Source organism: Pagrus pagrus (assembly GCF_965226575.1).
Source record: "Pagrus pagrus genome assembly, chromosome: 12".
Classification (NCBI taxonomy): domain Eukaryota; kingdom Metazoa; phylum Chordata; class Actinopteri; order Spariformes; family Sparidae; genus Pagrus; species Pagrus pagrus.
This window is the reverse complement of record NC_140196.1, coordinates 17,362,432-17,382,095: the sequence shown is the minus strand read 5'-3', so window position 1 is coordinate 17,382,095 and position 19,664 is coordinate 17,362,432. Positions and strand designations below refer to the sequence as shown.

The 19,664-nt window shown below is 41.4% G+C and overlaps 1 protein-coding gene across 1 annotated transcript in view; it reads left to right on the top strand.

Moving 5' to 3' along the window:
• The window catches only part of ak5 (adenylate kinase 5), a 71,702-nt gene extending 53,602 nt beyond the window's left edge, over window positions 1-18,100 (top strand). Inside the window, exons 10-14 of the mRNA XM_084370249.1 lie at window positions 727-771; window positions 8,871-9,034; window positions 15,826-15,942; window positions 16,774-16,980; window positions 17,394-18,100. Coding sequence (XP_084226375.1) covers window positions 727-771; window positions 8,871-9,034; window positions 15,826-15,942; window positions 16,774-16,980; window positions 17,394-17,459 — 599 coding nt within the window. The 3' untranslated portion in view covers window positions 17,460-18,100. The remainder of the gene's footprint in view (window positions 1-726; window positions 772-8,870; window positions 9,035-15,825; window positions 15,943-16,773; window positions 16,981-17,393) is intronic.
• The last annotated feature ends 1,564 nt before the right edge of the window (window positions 18,101-19,664 follow it).

Below are 19,664 nucleotides of genomic sequence, written 5' to 3'. Positions count from 1 at the left end.
CAAAGGTGTCGGTGTGTAGTTTGGTGATAAAGGAATCTGCGGAGGCAGCTGAGTGGATGGATAGAACATACTTTATTGAAACAGATTTCAAGCCTGCGTCCAAACCACACCCAGTGTTCCCAATATCTGACAAAGTTCTGTCTAAAGCTTGGCCCTCTGCTCTATCCGAAATCCTCTCTAACCTTCGATCTAGGAAATCTACAAGTATCCACTCTACCTTCGCTGCCTGTACGGACCTTTTTAGATCCCTTTGCCTACACCAACCTATTTCTTCTAATTGGTCATTTTGGTAGATTGAAGGTTCATCTATCCAATAGGCGACAGAAGAGTTGATTCTATAAGTTACCTAACTCTGCGGATGTCACTTCTTGACTTTACGACCTAAAGCAGCCCTGAGTGTCTCTCTCACGGTCCCCATCTGGGAATGTATACGTTAAGCCAGATACAAACAATTGGCATGAGATACCAAACTCAGTTCGGTATCCTGTAGGGCCTCATCCTGTAGTTAACCTATGACGCACAAACAGAACTGATTAACGACTTTGTACATCTCTTCTCAACATAAGCTACCTTCCTTAAACCTCACTAAAAGGAACACCCTGTCACAGTTAAATCATAGCACAGATGTGTTGTTGCACAGATACCTCACATGCGCGCGCAAATACAATATGCTGCACGTGTTGATCTTCACCATATGTTAAACTACAATTTTCTTTCCCCTGACAGGTTATTGTACAGAACAGAAGAAACCAAAGGTCATCTTCATAATGGGTATGTACATGTAACAGAGAGCTCTCACACACACACACACACACACACACACACACACACACACTCCTCAGCACTGCTGGATCCTTTCTCATTAGATGGAGTTGAAAGCACACACAGACTGGATAATAATGAGCAGCTGCTGACTGCTGGGCTGGCCTCATACACACAGAATAGCAGAAAAAGACAGAATACCACCAATCTGTTGATCAGCTTCTCTGACATTTTTCTGCATGTTTCAAGCTAACTGAACTCAGACTGCAGCTCTGATGAAAAAGCTGCGTTCAGGAGCGTAGCCGGAGAGGGAAACAACAGAGATATGTTCTCAGAGGGTCTCACTCATTTCAGACGACAGAAGAAGAACTTAATGAAGTTATTTAAAAAGTTCTGACGTAAAACTTCTTGTACAAATTCACAGCTCGTCTCAAAGCAGTCCATCGCTAGAAAACAAGACATTGATTATTATTTCTAGAGAAGAGCTGCGGTGCAAGATGTAACAGTGAAGACGACTACGGGTCCTCATTCAGAACTTCACTTACAAAGTCAAGTATTTAAGGAGTCTAAATACATTTAATCACAGTTGAAAATCTCACATTTTTAGTAGATTTTATCGTGAAAATTAAAAAAAAAATTAAAGTTTATTTTCATAAGCACTGTATGTTTATTCATCATGCTGCTGCTAATGGGTGAATCATTTTATTTTTACTTTATTCTAACTACAGAGCTGACGTTACATTTTCTATAACTGACTTGAATTAGTTGATTCTCACCAGTGACTGACTTGGCACTTTGTTTTCACCACTGGCAGTTTCTAATTATGATGGTTATAGCCTCATGAAAATATTTGTTACTTGCATCACTAAAATTTAGAAAGATAAGATAGATGTTTTTCAGGTTTACATTAAAAATTGCTATGAAAATGCAGTGAAATAAAAGTGAAAAACAAAAGTAAATTGACACAAAAACACATGTGCTTCTTCATTGTGCTGAGGTGCAGCAGATGAGTTAATGTACTGTGTTACTTCCGTCCTCTGGAAGCAGAGTTAAGGGTGTTTTTGTGATCAATTAGCATGCTGTGAGGCGGTGTGGTTCAGTCTGCTAATGGAAGACAGGACAGAGACATAAAGGTTAATGAGAGCTCTGAGACACTGAGTCTCCATGAACCAACGTTTTTTTTCACTACCATGGAAAAAATAGCAACGATGCGGCCATTAAGATTATTGAATCAGTACACCCATTGACACGGTTATGTGTATTAGTGTACAAAAACCAACGTGACAAATTCCCTTCTGATCTGTATTAATAGTCTGTCTGAATATTGGAGAAAGAGACGTTGAGTTAGATCAGGAGCTTTCTCTCAGCAGGAGCAGATAAATGGAAGAAAATGCCAACTGCACAGTGAAAAATACAGCTCTTTAACTAACAGTAAGTCAAAGTACCCATACCACGGTGCATAACTACTCCACAACTAGTACAAGTCAACCTCGGGCTTGGGCCCCTTTAAGGGGTCACCAGATATATTTGAGGGGACGTCAGATGATTGATACGAGAGGAAAGAACCCAAAAAAAAGTTTTGCTAAACATATTTCTATTAATACATTGGACTTTTTTCCAATCCTTGATTTTTTGTGAAACAAAGATCATTGGATCTCTTTGGTATTCGGACATTTTAACTCAAGAGTCTGAGAGATAACAAGGACAACCAGCCCATGTGTTTAATCATAAGTAACTAAAGCTGTTTGATAAATGTAGTGGAATATAAAGTACACCATTTCCCTCTGAATTGTAGTGCAGTAGAAGAATAAATTAGCATAATACGGAAATAGTAAAGTAAAAGCTGGTAAAGACAAAGACTGGACTTGAATACAAACTAAACTAACGAGGGAATGAGGTGCAGGTGGAGACGGGCAGAGAAACACAGGTGAGGGTAATGAGCAGAGGATACCAGAGAGCAGGGGAAGGAGCTGATAGGCCGATAGGGAAGAACACTGGGAACACGGCTGGGCCGACAACAGTGATGCAGTGCAGGTGTGAAGGGAAAGCAGCCTAGGGAGGAACAGAGGAGGAAAACACAACAAAAGACAACACAAAACACAGAAAACACAAATGAAAGAAGACAGAAAAGACAAGACAGTGACATATAATACTGTCATCTACACTCGAATGTGTCTCCTGAGTGTAAAGAGAGACCCTGCTTTTCAGCATGTTATGACAGAAAGTGATTTGGGTAGTTTAGATGATCACGTCTCAGCTGAACAGAGCATTAGTTTCTGCTGTTGTGGCTGCTTCAACTTTTGACTCTCACTAATGTACTGTAGCTGTTATCTTCATGCTTTCACGTACTGTAGCCGTTACCTGTAATCATCACCTCAGATCAATCTTACACCTTTCACCACTAACTCTTTCTGCCTGCAGGTTGCTAGTGAAACAATTATATAAATATAGTCTGGTTGCACTATGCACTATATTTTATTCTATATTTGTGAAAGAACACTGTCATTAAAAAAATGATACATGGAGATAATGCAAGCAGCGATGATTTATTCCTGCTCTGTTTTTCAACTCCTGAGGGACATTTCTGTCTCTTTAGCTGCTAATGCTCATCTACTGTATGTTCAACAGCTAGTGGCTAACTTTGCGTGCTGCTTGTTGAGCATTGGCAGATGTCTGTACTTTGCTCACCTTCTAGTTTCTCTACTGACACTCAGGTAGGTTGAGGCTTAGATTTAAGAAACCAAAACCATCCCACCATGTCTGAGCAGCTCTGTCACAGCGTTGTCCTCCATAAGAGCCAAAGTGACAGGGCGATTGTGTTCGATGGAGCTGGAGCAGGAGACAGGAATGAATCAAGGAAAAGAGGGCACAGAACCATAGTGGAAAAAAAGAAATCTCTCTAGTAATTTCATTTATGCATCAATTCCTGTTACACAATGCTTTTCCCCTCACAAATAGCAGGTAATACTTTTTATGTAAAAAAAAAAAATCAGTCTAAACGGCAAATGGGCTGCAGACAAGGCAATGCTCTCGCCTCCACTCATTGAGATACTTCAGGTTTGTCATGATTGTCGTCAGTTTCCAACGTAACTCATTATCTCTGGCAGCAGAATAAACACAAAAAGGAAAATGCTAAAATGCAAAAATGCTCTTTGAAATAGCAGCGAGCGAGGGCTGCATTGGTTCAGGCCTGGATTCTGAAGAGATGACTGATTCTGCTTTGAAGAGAGTTTCCTTTTCCACTGCCAACATTCACTAAGTAGAAGACGCTGATGACTTTTGAGGCTGTTCTTTACTGATGTCAAAGTAAATTATTTTTGAGTGACAAACTGTAGTCTGGACATCGGCCATTGGTTTCTGCAGAGACCCATAAATGCGTTGTCAATATAATGTGAGCCCACAGTCACAGTGGTTCTGCAAACCACCGATACATTCAAATTTGAACGTGTCATAGGCTACGTACCCTAATGACATATCCACAGAAGTTTAACATTTCATCTTTATTAACTGCCTTTCATATCAGGAGGTGGAGGGGGTTGTGGTGGAGTTAGAGGTGAAGAGGTTGCCAAGCCAGTGACCACAGTTAGAGTCTGCGTATCAACATTTGTAAACATGACACCACTGGATATTTTTTGAGGAAACCTCGTGACAGTTATCAGCTGTGTTTATGGCGACCAAAAGAGGTATTTTAAGCCGAAACATGATGTTTTTCCAACTACAACCAAGTTGTTTTTGTGCCTAAGCGGAGCATAAGCACAGAGTTGTGACAAGAGAGAAATAGAAAACTGAACTTAAAGAAACATAAAGTTTTAACTAATCTTTGGTTTTTGCAGAAACGTACTTTGCCACATTTATTCTTGAGATTGGGTTGGCATTACATGTTTCTTCATTATTATCATCAGGTGTGTGAGTGTGTATGAATGGTTGTGAATGGTAATCGCTCCTGATGAGCAGGTGGCGCCTTGCATGGTAACCTCTGCCACCAGTGCATGAATGTTTGAACTGACTTGTGTCGTTAAGCTTGGAACAGCTGCTAAGACTAGAAGAGTGCTGTATAAATACAGTCCATTTACCATTTTTTGAGCTGTTTCAAAGAAGTTTTGTCTCCTGTGGCAGCAACAGACCATGTAAGGTAGTCAGAAAGTACTGAGAAAAGGACTAATTCATATTTGATGGGATTGTCCCATGGCACATTAGGAAAAACACAGAATAACACCAGCTTTTTTCCCCTTCACACTCAACTGTAGTGGTTGCTTCTGACACTTTAGAAACCACTGAAGTGCCAAATAGTCATTGCATCAATCCAGAACATCAATAAAACAACTGATATTACTTTTCACTTCAGCAGCAGGGTTTTCAAAATTCAAATGCAAGTCTGATTAAAAGGGTTAAGATGGTAATTTTCTGCAGAGAGGAGGCAGGAGGACTGACGTGAGGGAGAGCACTGAGAGGAGAACATGAAGAGATGTGAACAGAGAGAAAAGAGAAACGGCTGAAAGCACAGGCAGCAGGGAAACCTCACATTAGCATTTCCCTCGGGCATCAGCACCTCGTTTTTCTGAAGCACCGCTGCAGAACACTGCTCCAACTTTTCCAACACTTATTACAGTCAGGGAGGTTTTGGATGGGTAAACCCACATGAAGTGATACCACCTAAAACTCACCTTTTCCAGCTTTTAATTAAAACGGTTTTAGAGCAGAAATGTGACTCTGAGGTGTCAACAAGAGCTGGCAACACGCACTATGAGGCAGGTGGGGAAGTTCAACATCAACTCCAAAAACTGCACCAAACTGTACAATAAATGATGAACTACAATGCCTCAAAGAGTTGGTCGTCACACTCACGGGTGGAGATAGTCTGACTTCCCATGAAAAACACCAGGTTTTGACGACACAGAAATGTCTGGAAATGTCTTCAGGTGTCCTTAAAAATATCTAGCTGTGTGACTCGAACTGTGCTCGCCTGTTTTGCAGCCTTGTAATAACGTCACCAACTTCCCCTCTACCTCTGACGGGTGGCTGATAAGCATATAATGTGAACGTAATATGCCCCGTTTGGTACAAATGTCAACCTTGAATGTAACTGTTGTTTGCAGAAACGTCCACTGCTAACATTATATCGTGGAGATTGGGCAACAATCACTACTTCAACCAAAATGACTGTATAGTGTTTTCATTCGACTCCAGTTTGATCCACTTTAAAGCCGATGATCTTACACCGTCACTCCTGAGTTCTGAAATGAACTCTCTGCTATTTTTTCTTTCCGTATTACTGCTTAATTCCTTTAAGATGCCTCTCATCAACATTGCAGAGAGCAGGTAGACGAGCAGCGAGTGACTCTGAGCTCTACTTCACCGGATAAAAGAGCCGAGTCTGACAGATCAGCAGCATCAGCAGCAGCAGAGGAGCAGGCTTGGATGAGGAGATGGGGGTTGGTCGAGGGGACATTAACTTTTTATTTCATGCTGTGTCAGGGACTCTTGAGACAGTGTTTTCAAAGTCAGCACCATGTCTGGAACGAAAAAATGAACCTGTGAGGTGACATGAACACGGCCGTTCAGGCAGGATTCACTTGATGTGGTGCACCTCTCCGCCAGATGATGAGTCATAGCTCAGCCACTGTTCGTACTCACCACATCAGACAGCGACAGTTTTAGTTGCACTACATAATTCAGTTCGTTGCAGTTGTTCCTTGTAACGAAGCACTTTGTAACCTGGGTTTTCAAAGTGCTTCTGAAAATTTGAAGATGCTATAAATAAAGCTAGATTAAGGGTTTCGTATTAACATTTCCACGTCATGATAGAAACATCAACGCTGCAGATTTTACGGTCCCTGTCCATTAAAAGTTTGCATAAGAAACAGGAACTCTTCTCTCCAGGCCCTTTGAAATTTGTCTAAATATTCTTTCTCCTCTCCATTTCTCTGTCCGTCTCTCACTCACTGAGGAGAACGAGACGCCCAAAACGAGATGACTTAAAGCGGAAAAAGTGTAAAACGTATTAAAAATGGGAGTCTTCTGAGAAAATTGGCAGGGTTGGAAAGTATTCTAACCGTTTTCATCGACCTCGTGTCAGCAGCAGTTTTAAAAACGCACATCATCTTGTCTGAAGATTTTATTCTCAGTGCTGGTTGATCTAAATTTCAAATGGTTTCAGAGAGAGAAAACCATCTCTAGCCACACACCCAGTTGAGACAGCAGAGTCTGACCTTACTAACTACACTAACAAGCTTCTCTGGGCTTTTGCTTTAGCCGTGGTGGATCATTATTTTACTTCCTGACAAAGGTGTCAGGCAGCAGAGGAATACTTCTAACAAGCAGACATGGAGGAGGCTGTGCAGCATTTTGAGTCTGGTGAATATGTGCTGAATGAATGAATCCTTAACCGCTCCTTCTCCTCGATTACTTATGGACCTTCTCTGGCGGTCACGGTCGTCCCCGACCGAGCCTGGCTCATTTCTGTCTGTGCTCTCAAAAGAAATGATATTTGTTTCTGAATGCTGTCGGAGGGTCGTACACTCGGTGAGAATACTGATGAATGTGAGCGCGTCATGTGTTTTATTACTGGGCTCAAGGCTGGTTATGATAGATCACGACTTCCTGCCGGTGCTTCACACAGCTTCATAGCCATGTAATACAGTTAACCTGCGATAAAACACCTACAGACCTCACAGACCGGCAGTGGAGCAGACACACTGCTGAGACCGCTGAAATAGTTTTGAATACTTTAAAGGAAATCGACCAAAACTGAATCACTAAATGGTGCTTCATTATTAAAACGATCCTGCTCTGTCTGTGTTCTTGTGTCTGTTTTGGGTGTATGCTGCCTGCTCTTTTACTTTGTGAGATTTAGTTTTTTCGACCTAGAAAGTGAGGACTTCTTGTTCAAAGGCCTGTTTGAGGGTTAAGGTTGGACTTAAGTTTAGGTTAATTTACCGTATTGCACATTTTGCAAATGCAGTGTAATTTGTCCTTCAGATTTTGTCTTCAATTGGAAAGGGTCAACTATTTCCCTCCTTATTCATTGCTCAACTATGGATGTTGGCAAATTAACAGTATTTTCATCCACCTCTATTCAAGCAGCACTCGAACATCTTTCAGTTGTTGTTGAGCTTGAAACAGAGTGAAGTTTTAGAAAACCTGTTCCAGTGGTTACTGTTTTCCATAGAGTGCTGTAGGGATGATGTTTTTTTGTAGGCTAACCTGGAAGTTAGCATCGACCTGGTTCCCTTGACAAAAAGTTTACGGGATTTTTTAATTGGATTTTAAATTATTGATGAATATAATCTCTGTGAAAAACACAAGTTTATGATACTTACATGTTTTGTTCAACAGGATAATCTTTGCAGATGCGCAGAAGTGGTGAGGAAGTGCCGACAATTAGTAGTTGTAGGCACTTCCACAAAGATTATTGGGTCATTTAATCTAGAACAAAACATTATATTTTCTGAGCTCTTCATAAGTTTTGTCTGTAAAATCTTAATTTACAAAGAACCTAGTAACTAAAGCTGTCAGATAATTGTAGTAAAGTAAAAACTACAATATCTAGATATATCTATATATAGAAGTATAATGTGGCATGAAAAGAAAAGAAAAAGGACAAATACCGCAAATTTCAACTGGAGTCCTGCTGTACTTAATTACACTCTAATTACAGTATAATTACTAATTAGGTCTGGGTGAGGTGCTCGGGACAGTGTTATATTAATGAAAAGACCTCACAAGTATAAAAGTACTAACATGTGTGAGATGTACTCGACTGTGATAACCTGCCTCTCAGCCCCTGGCAATAAATTATACCTGCGATGTGCAAACACACACACATGCACACACACACACACACACACATACACACACACACTATCTATTTCCTCTTGCCTCCCTCTTTCATGCTCTTCTCTCACCTCTCAATTTCCTTCCTCATCATCGTCGCCTCACTTGTATGCTGTCTTAGTGATTACTTGTCTGTGAGGATGGACTGATTTCTCCTGTGTGTGTGTGTGTGTGTGTGTGTGTGTGTGTGTGTGTGTGTGTGCGTGCGTGCGTGCGTGCGTGCGTGCGTGCGTGCGTGCGTGTGTGCGTACATGTGCACGTGGGCGTGTTCCCAGGTGGTCCAGCCTCAGGGAAATCTCTGCAGTGTGAGCGGATGGAGGAGAGGTTCGGCCTGCGTCGCGTCGCTCTCGGCGACCTGCTGTGTTCGGAGCTGCAGTCTCACAGTGACAGAGGGCGTCACCTGCGGGACGTCCTGGAGAGAGGAGAGCAGCTGCCAGAGGTCAGTGTCCTTCTTTAACTCTGCTATCAACGATGCAACCAGCTGCACTTAGAGAGCTGTGAGGAGGAAGATGGCTCCTGTTCTGTCTTCACATTTGTTTGATCCCTTCCCTCCGTACACACACACACACACACCAGCCCATTCACACACCAAACGCGTCAAATGCAGCAGCCTGGTCTGCGGCCCAACACTTCTGAGTTCGACACTCTAGTTGAGAATCAGATACACCAGGCGTAGCAGGAAATCAAAGTCTTTCTGTCACTTTGGTGGACAGATCTAAATCCTACAATACCCATGAGCGTTGGTTGGCATTGCTATAGAGAAAGATAGTTGAAGTGTCAATCAGAGTGGCAGTTATTTTAAAACGCTTCGTCGTTGCAGTTGCTGAATTTTGATAAATGAATTTATCAGCTGTGGCTGAGTTGTGGCAAGTTTCCTTCTGAAATGCACCCTGGGAGTTGTAGTTAGGCTTGTTGCCTCGACTTTTTATCATAGAACAGCAGCAGTTTAGGAAAATCAAGCTGGAATCAGGTTTACAGCACTAAGAAAATATATTGAGTGCTTCTCAGACATTTTTTTTTTGCAGGATGACAATAGTTGTTTTGCAGTAAAGGAAGAGAGTTTTTAAATTTGCATGTTTATTCAAGAAGTAGTACATTTCACCAATCATTTCTCTTGTATTTTTACACTTGCATTCACAAGGGGGTTTGTTTGCAATGTATACAACGGGATATTAAGTATGAGCAGTGATTGTAATTTGGCTTGAACGTGAAATCAAACAATAAAGATGTCAGAGAACCACCCACACTGTCTGCTTAGCAGGTGATCTCTTTTGGATCAGCAGCATGACAGCAGTGAGCACTGTGCAGCAGGCTGAGCCAACAAAATAATACCTTCATAAACAAGATCTTACAGATTATTATTAAAAGACAGACAGCTGAAGAGGTGCAGGCAGACAAATCCTGAAAACTGCAACGTGGCAGCTCTCATGCTGAGAAAGTACTGATATGCTATAGAACGTGTTTTTCTGCCAAGAGCCTAATGAAACAAATAGAAGAGGGAGGGCTGCGGCTGATTATTATACAGTCAAGAGTGCTCAAAATGGCTTTTTACTGAGATTGCACATCTGCACACAGTGTACCAGACAGAGCTGGCATGGCTGTCTGAGCCTGTATTGGAGCTGGAAGCGGCTGCTGACAGAGTGTGTAAACCAGATAAATCTATCTGCAACTCCAAATACTCTCAGAGGAAAACACATTTTCTGAGACGACATAAACATATTCATCAGGGCAGAAAGTCAACTTCAGTCCAGCAGACTGTTCAAGACACTAACAGCAGTTATCTGTCTCAGTTTTTGGAAGGGTTTGGGGTTCTCCAGCAAAAAGGGGAATCATTTATTTTCACTATAATCCCATACATAGATGATGACATCATCTATGACTATTATGGCCATGGGTTTTTGGCCATTTCTGTAATCAAACATCTAAAAGCAAAATATTATCGAGGTTAGAGGTCCTTGATGTGAAATCTAAATATAAAAAAGGTCAATTATTTTGTTACAATTTCTTAACACTATCTACTCCTATGTAACAAGATACAAGATGGCTCTCACCAGCCTCAGTGTATCTGCACTGAAGTTTTTATGCAAAATCCTGCTCACACGTCTCAGAGGTCTTTAACTCAGATTTAATGAGTACGGAGAAATCTTCCCGCTTCAGCAAATGAATGTGAGAACAGCCTCCGAGTGTCAATCTCTGCTCTGCACATACATCATTCTGCACGGTGAAGGTTAAACATCCAAGAAGGAGCCGTAAGACTCTAGACTTTAGGAATGTATAATCAGGACAGAAATACAGTAAAGTTTAATATTAATGTAATGGGATTTAGCATCCAGCTATACACAGTTGAGGGTGGGTCTGCTGTGTACAGCATACATTATCATAATAACACACTTTCAGCACAGTAACAGTGTAGCTCCTGGGATGGCACCATCAGCCTCTGAGTCCGCGGTCAATTATCTCAACGACTAATAGATTCCCGTGAGAATACCTGCAGACATTCACAGTCCCACGAGGATAACTCTTAATGAGTGGTCTCTGACTTCTCATCTGGTGTCAGAGGAGGTCAAAATGTACACCGGGACTATTGACTGTACAGCTGCACTTTGAGCTTAAATGGTAAGGTGACATACTAACATTGGTATTTCAGTCGGAAACACTCTTGGCGAGGATTTGATAGACGGAGTTTTCAAACAATCCAAGTCCAAATCAAGATTCTGTAGGAAATCTAATCACATCATAACAAACACATGCTGGAGCATCAAATGAACAAAAAACAAAAATATGGCATATATAGGGAGCTGTTGTAGCGAACTGTGTGCCCATGAGAGTGCCCACATCGCCTCTGTGGGCTTTACAATGTGTACAGTGAACATCCTCTGTCCTTACACCCTCGAGAGAATATCTGATACAGATAAATTATATCAAATCTGTGTAAAGAGTGTGGATCCAGGAGGACGACTGAGTAGGTCGAGGCATCGCCAAGTGGTGTCTGAGCCTGCACTCTACCGTGGTGACCTGGAAGAGGACAGGCCACACAAGAGAATTAGCAAAAGAAAAAACATCATGATAATAATAATATTAGCATTTGTCCAAATGGGATTTAAATCACACAATAAATGCACTGTGGCGGGTGTGGAGGTTAGAAATACTCGTCTTCCTGGCCTGCAACAGTGATTTATTTTTCTCCTGGTGAATATTAATCCTCAGTAAGAAACTTGTGGCTGTCTGGGAGCTTTTTAATTGAACTGTGCGGTGTAAGAGTCTGACATTTCACATCAAAACACAAGAGCCACCTGTCACATCCCTGCTTCACATGTTCAAAGGTGTGTATGTGTGTGTTGTTTGGTCATCGCTCTCCGAAGCGTCTTTCGGCCGGAGTGAGTCACAAATATTGATTGGACTCCACATGTAAGGGATTTAAAAAAGAATATTTATTCTGGCTGCCTGTTTATTCACTCCGCCCGGCAAACTACTGTCTGGATTTTTAGACTTTGGTCTGTCCAGGGAGGATTTATTAATCAATGTTCCTTAGGTTCAGGAAGTCACGGCAGCCTTCAAACACCAGAGCCAAAATTATTATTTCAGCTAGGCAATATTATATTTATCTTACTGTCAACAAATCCTGTAAAAAGACCAAAACCAGTAATGAATCGATCCTAGAGCTCCACTGTTGTCCATTAAAAACACATCAGTGAGCCACACTGTTGCACTCGGTGACACGTTCCTTCAATATCATGAACGTGACCAATGTTGATTATTTTCAATCCCACACACACCATTCTGCTGCCAGACATACTCACTATTGCTCCAAATGTGTCTTAATCCTCCGCTGAAAATAGTCCCCAACAAAAGCCCTATTAGCTCCTGTTTGAGGAACATTTGTTGAAAACTACAGCACCCCGATTTTTGGTAAATAAGTTAGCCTTTCTAAAAAATACATTTATGTTAGAGAATCACTGATTAACCAGCCAGAGACCTGAATCAGCTGGTTTTCAGGAAGACCATATACCAGAAACTCCGCCAGCCCACCAATCATTTTCAGGTCAGTTTGAATCATTTACACTTTCTCCTGTTCAGACAAACACTGAGCCGAGGAGAGACAGTGTCAACACATTTCTGCTATATGGACTAAAAAACTTGAGCCAGAGAAGAAATGTGTGATGTATTACTCCTCCAGAGGCTTCTGCTGGATTTCTTTATCCTCTCTATAATAAAAATACGAAAACTGTCACTGTTGCAGTTCCTTAGTCCGCAGGAAAGGTAAATAAAAGTCACAGATGATTTAATGCCTTTGCCATGCGGCTCTGACAGCGGGTGTTGCTCATGTACTTTCTCTGTACACTTTTTCTGAGCTGATCTATAAGTTACCAAGACCACCAATCTCTAGCAATTCAACTGCAGTCTTGAAAAAAAAAAAACGTGAGTGTGCACAAAATGACTTACTGTACCTCGTGAGGCAGCTGGATTCATGAGATCACTCATATTTGTTATGAGGGCTGATTTGACTCTGGATTATTAAAAAAATCGGGACACTGTTTCTGGAAAGAAATATCAATGGTTTGAGTCTCACTAACTCGCTTCCATTCAAGCCAAACTATCTGACTGTCTTGATACCACTAAAAGTGAGTGAGAAATCCTTCTGCTTTTGAAAATGTCTGATTTTGGACTCAAGGTTTGGAAGAAAACGGATCCATTGAATAGATTTGAAAGGCGACATAAAGACGCCCAGCGCAGATTTATAACTTCCTGTCGTCTCAGTGGAGAAAGCCAAAGCTCGGCTGCCTAAGCTTCTTACAGCACATTGGGGTCATGTCCCATGTGTTCGCCAACATCGTCACTGCTTATTTTTATGATGTGTGAGAGAGTTAGTTATGGAGAGAGAGAAACAGTGATAGAGAGTGAATAATCCCCTGCTGGGATCACTGAAGTTAACCCCAGCAGGTTTACAGCCCAACACATTACAACAATACAGTAATATAAAATCACACCTCACTGGCTCACCAGTGAGCGTCTGTAAAACGCTTCTGTGCTGTTGATTTAAAGATATCATATGTAACGTTTCTGCATTAAAATGTCTAAAAACAACTAGATCTTTGTTGTATATCTTGTCGAGTTACAACTACTTTTTATTTTTTCACCTGTTACAGTAACTTCCGGGAGACAGTCAGACAATAAAGATGACGACATTTTCCTTTACCCTCTTTGAAAGAGAGAGAGAATGGCAGCGATAGAAAGAAAGAGAGCACACAGGAAAAATACTGCCTTTGCCTGTTGTGTGTGCTCTTTTCAGTGAAAAAATAGGAAAAAATAGGCGAGACTCTGAATCTTTAAATGACGCGCTGCAGCCTTGCATGAGGCTTTTAGCTCTAACCTTTTTAGAGAAAAGAAGGTGTTCTGTCACGCGCCACCTACGCAGGATACGTGTCACAGTCGACTATTTTCATTTTATTACTAATGTTAAATACTAATGTGCATTTCCTTTCGAAGCAAATATTCTACTTTTTACTCCACGACTGTTGCAATAACATATTCAGATTAAGATCTTCCTAAAAAAAGAAAAAACATTTGACAGAAAAAAAGAGTTCACAGAGGGATGGATTCACTCTCACCTTCATAATTTGAGCTGAAGCCAAAAAGCTTTAATATTTCATGTGCTTACTTTCCTGTGGGTGGCTGCTCCATAATGATTTGATGGATCTCTCGCAGCTCAGGGTCTCAGCCCGGGTTAAGGGATTGGTCATGAATAAGCAGTTCAGAGCGGGTCTGACGTTTGACAAGGTTGCATCTTCTCAAAGTGTAAACAAGTGGAATCATTTCCCTCCTTATTCTTCTTCTCCTGTGGGTTTTTCTTTAGAAGGCTGAGATCACCATAAACCGAAAATACTTTAAAAAGTCGGTAAAGGACTTAACTTGAGCGCAGGCAATCAAAAATCAATGGTAGTCGGGGGCTTATTGACCGGAGCATCTTGCAGTTGACCTTTGATGACAGTGGTTTCTGAGCCAGAATCAAAATGTCTAGTTTTGGGTTCAGTCAGACAATTTAAAAACATCCACTGGAGCAGATGAGTGGAGTAACCACCTGCAGAGTTAGCAGGCTCAACTGTTTGACCCTCACCTGTGAAAACATCACACAGGATAGCTGTCCAGATAGATATCCAATCACCGTCCGGTTTGGCTTTGTTAAAACAATCATGTTACATGTTTCCCTCCTCCGTCTCTCCCCGTGTTTCCTGTCCTCAGTTGCCAGATTATTAGGTGCTGTTGGCTAAAGCTGCTGCAGTGTAATAAAACAGTCCTATTATAAATCCTCCCTCTGTGATCGTTCTAATGTCCCGATTTTGATTAAACTGTTTCAGAGACGTGTTGATTTAACTTTACGGCCATTTTGGGGGCTGCAGTTTGAGCTGCTGATGAGGACTGAGAAGGGTTTCTAATATCTGGTCGACCCTAATTGATACAAATAGGGAGGGCAAATTATTACACACACATTTAACCTTTATTAGAGTTCGATGTTATTGCTGGATTCGGCATCTGTAACTACACTTGCATATATGAGGACAGACTGTAAGAGAGTTATTTATGCACAATGAATAATCATATATCAGTGCATGCATATCTGCATGCTTGATTAAATACAAGGGGGTTCTGCAGGAGAAGCAACACTGTAACATTGTAGCACTCTTGGACTCATTATGGACAGTTTAAAAACAAATTATCAAAACTGATACAGCAGAACCAGAGATATCAGCTTTTTAATTCCACACATTCTTCCTCCTTTTCAAAACCTGACGCCTACATTACCCACGATACAATTTAGCCACTGAGTGACATCACTGGAGGCAAATACCCTTTAAGTGAATCGATTGATGAGTAAAAAGTAATGAAAATGACTACTATGACAGATAAAATCTGTCATTTGCAGCTGTTCGTGCATGTTTATTTAGGATTGTGCACATTCAACAGAAGATAACATAAACAATATCCCCTCAGATAGTAAAATACTGAAAAGAAATCAATGTTTATATTCCTGTTGATATTGTACTTTCCTTTTTCAGTCTGAATCTCTAGGGCCCCCTGGAGGAGCCCCCAGGCCTCACACATAAACGCTTGCATATCCCTTCTCTTTAAGGCTATCTGAGTTGATTCAAACATGAGGCATCAAATGAGGTTTATATGATAGTTATATGATAGTTAATGCTCGTGCTGTGTGTGTGTGTGTTTAATCTCCAGGACACACTTCTGGAGCTGCTGTGTGAGGCGGTGGCGTCGTCGGTGCGGCACGGGAAAGGTGTGGTGGTCAGCGGCTTCCCCAGGGACCTGAGACGGGCGGAGGAGTACGAGGCCAAGGTCAGAGTGCCGGACTGACTGAACGACTGACCGATCAGTTGACTGTTAAATTAATTTGCAATTACTTTGATAAACAATGAATCAGTTGACGAAAAAAAAAAGAAAATTGATTCCAGCTTCCTAAAGGTGCACTGTGTAGGTTGGGGAAAGAAATCAGAAGAGAAAGATCTTCATGGGCTGATTTTTTTGATGCCTAAGCAAACTAACTAAACAAACTCTCTTTGTTTTCATGTCTGAATAAACAAACTGACCTTAAAGAACAACACAGTTTCATACTGTTTTACTTTGTTTATATGTGTCGGACCCTGCCACCTTTCTAGCTTCAAACAGTGTTCTGGGACTTTATTTTCCTCTGAGGACAGCTTGTTTATTCTGAGTTTGTGTTATTACCTAATTCATATTGTAAATATTAAAATTCTGAGATTTAATTTCTTCTCCAAAACGACATAGTGCCCCTTTAAATGTGACAAAACAAGACATTTTTAGACCCTGATTGACATTTTCTGACATTTCATAAACCAAGAAACAAATCGATTCATCGACAATGACATAACTGTTAGTTGCGGACAGACAGCAGTGCTCAGTAATTAAATATGACTCATGTACTAATACAGGAGTAAAAAATATGGACACAATGGTAGAAAATGGGGATTCATGACAAACAGAAATGACGTGTTCATCATGACAATTACAAGCTTTGCACAAAAAGCAACAAATGGAGGCAAAATGTCACTTTTTGATGGATGCAGATACAACGGTACAGTGACGTACAGTAGGAGGGAAGATGTAGCCTTTGTTGCTGACTTTGCTCGTCCTCTACCTGTGTGACAGGTGGGGGAGCCCAGCGCGGTGCTCCTGCTGAGCTGCTCGGCCGACACCATGTCCAGTCGTCTGCAGTGCCGTGGCAGATCCACCTCCACCTCCACCTTCCACCCCGGCTCAGACAGAGACGACGTCCCGCACAGGAGGGTTGAGAGCTTCTGCAGCGACAGCCAGGCGGTGGCATCTCATTATGAAGGCAAGAGGCTTCTGCACATGGTAAGTTTTATCTTGCTTGACACTTTAATGAATGTGCATGTGCAGATTGTTTAGGAACACAGTGTAGAGAAGGATGGGAAGTGAACACAGGAGCCAACTCGCTGTGTGTTTGATGCCTTTTACTCTGTTTCCACTGACATGAGGGTCAGCAGATAATCAAAGAGTTTCTGTTTGGGGTTGAACTGGGCTGTTTGAACATTTAAATGCCACATCAGGTGCTGAGTGTGTGTGTGTGTGTGTGTGTGTGTGTGTGTGTGTGTGTGTGTGTGTGAGAGAGACAGAGAGTTTAAATGCCACAGCAGATATGGAGGTCATCAGTCTGCTGTGAGCCAGCACTGCAGCAGACTGATGTCCTCGATTGCACGTTGAGACACTGATGCTTTCTGAAGGCTCCGTCGTGTCTCCGTCCGCAGATCGACGCCGAGAGGTCGCCGGAGGAAGTGTTCGCCCAGATCTGCCAGGTGATGGAGACCTTCTGATTTTCCATCTCCTCCCCACCCCAAACTCTGCTGTCCACGAGGTCCGCGCGTGAAGACCTTCTCTCTCCACAGAGACTCACCCACATCCCCTCACACCTGCACCAGAACTCCATCATTGAACTCCAGTGGTATGCATGTCCCCTAAAAGCAATCAGTGAAACCTCTTTCTGCTTTTTGACACTGATGAAGCGCCTGGTTGTCACGTTCTGCTGCACCTACTCGCATTGTCTCTCTCTCTCTCTTGCATTGACCTCAATATATGCTGCCAACTGCCAGACCAGGGCAGATAACTGTACTGAGAAAAAGCATTCCCCTGCTGTGACTGAGAGCATGTTTCTAGTTGAATGTGAAGTCCCTCCTTCCATCCCCCTCTGGAGGAGCTGAGAGAGGGTTCCCGCCATGCTAGAAAGTGGAAATGTCAGTGTGTGCGCTCATGCTCTCAGGCACAGCATCATGTTTTATATTGTAACAAGCATGCAAGAATCACAATCAAGCTTAACTTGGACTTTTGTGCATTGAATAAAAAGCAGACAAGAGTATTAAAGAATATCGCATTTGTATGTTTTCAAGCTCATCGTGCAGGTGCTTGTTGGAGTCTGGTATTTAACATTCAATAAAGCCAGTGCATTTGCTAAATGGAGGATTTCTGAGTGTGTGCTTTGGTGTTTTGCGTATGCATGTGTGAGGACAGGAGCTAGTCACAGCTGATCTGACAGCCCCATCTGCTGGTGAGAAGATCGCAAGAAAAGGTCCTGTTTAAAGTGCACAAGAACAGAATTTGGGTGTCCACCTTTCAGCCGATACAAGATGTGGATCAGACAAAATGCAAGCAAAACTGCAGCACCAAACTGTCAGGGAGTGTTTGAGGTGAACGGTAAATGGTCAACTGTTAGGAGCATATATGGAAAGAAAAAACATTTTCACACCTGGTTTCTAAACCATTTAAGCGCACAAATTATTTTTTTCTTTTTCAACACTATTTGAAATAAAGTACAACATGCTCAACTCACGTCAGAACTTGAATGCAGGGTTTTCTTTTCTTTTTTGACTTGACACCACAGAAGCACCAAAACACAGAACTTCAGTCTTTTTATCAGGTAAGTGAGCTGTTGGTCATTCTGATACTTTGGTAATTAAAGGTATTTTTGGGGCCAACATTGATACTGTTTTATAGAGTAAAAAGCTCCAATATTGATATATCAGCCGATATTCACAGAATTTTAGCAAAGATCCCTCAAAAACTTGAGACAAAGATCTGGAACAAAGGTGGATATTTATTGTCTTAAATGACATCAAAGTTCTGAAACAGTAAACTTCACTGGGATTGTAATAATTATAAATTACCTCAAGCATCTTTTTCTGCCTTATAACCTTTAAAAACAAAAAATGTCCATATTGGCAAATATCGGGTATCAATGTGATCTGTGATAGGCCAGTATCTGCCGATAATAACCACAAAGTCATACATTTATTGGGCTCTCGTAACCAGTCTGACATTCCAGGAAAATACTTTTTTGTTTCTTTCTTTTGGTACTGAAGTTATGGGGAACAATTACAACTACAGGAAGCCTTACTGACAGGTGCGTTGGCTCAAAAGCTTGTTGTAGGTCTTTTCTTGAAAGGAAGGTCATGGTGCTCATTAAAATTGCAGTAAGGTCACCTTAGAGTAACAGTTACCTTAAAATAACAGATTCAAAACCATTGTGACTGCACACTGTCTTGTAATGGGGACAATGGAGTCCGTCAGTCCCACTGTGCGTCATGATCGCTTTTATAGCTAGCTGTAGCTGCTGTTAGCTAGCTAGCTTGTCTGAAACCTGGGATTTGTATTTACTACAGTGTTGTTGCACTCAGTAACTGTGAGGGTGCAAAATTGCACAAATACAAATTTCTATATAAAGTTGCTTTTAAACAGGGATCATAGTAACAATGTTAATTTGAAAATGTATCAACAGCAACTTTAGCTTCAGGTAACTGTCACCATCAAATAAAATAACCAAATATTTTAGCAGCAGCTCTTCTGCATTTAAGTTGTTAGTCCTGATGAAAATAATGATTCCATATAAAAACATCGATCAATCATTTCTTATTCAAACAAACAAAATGTGTTAAGTCTCAACTGTGCTGGGGCTGCAACCATTATTCATCTAGTCAATTAAAGCAAATTGTAAAAATGACCATCAGTTTCCTCAAGTTGAAGGTAAT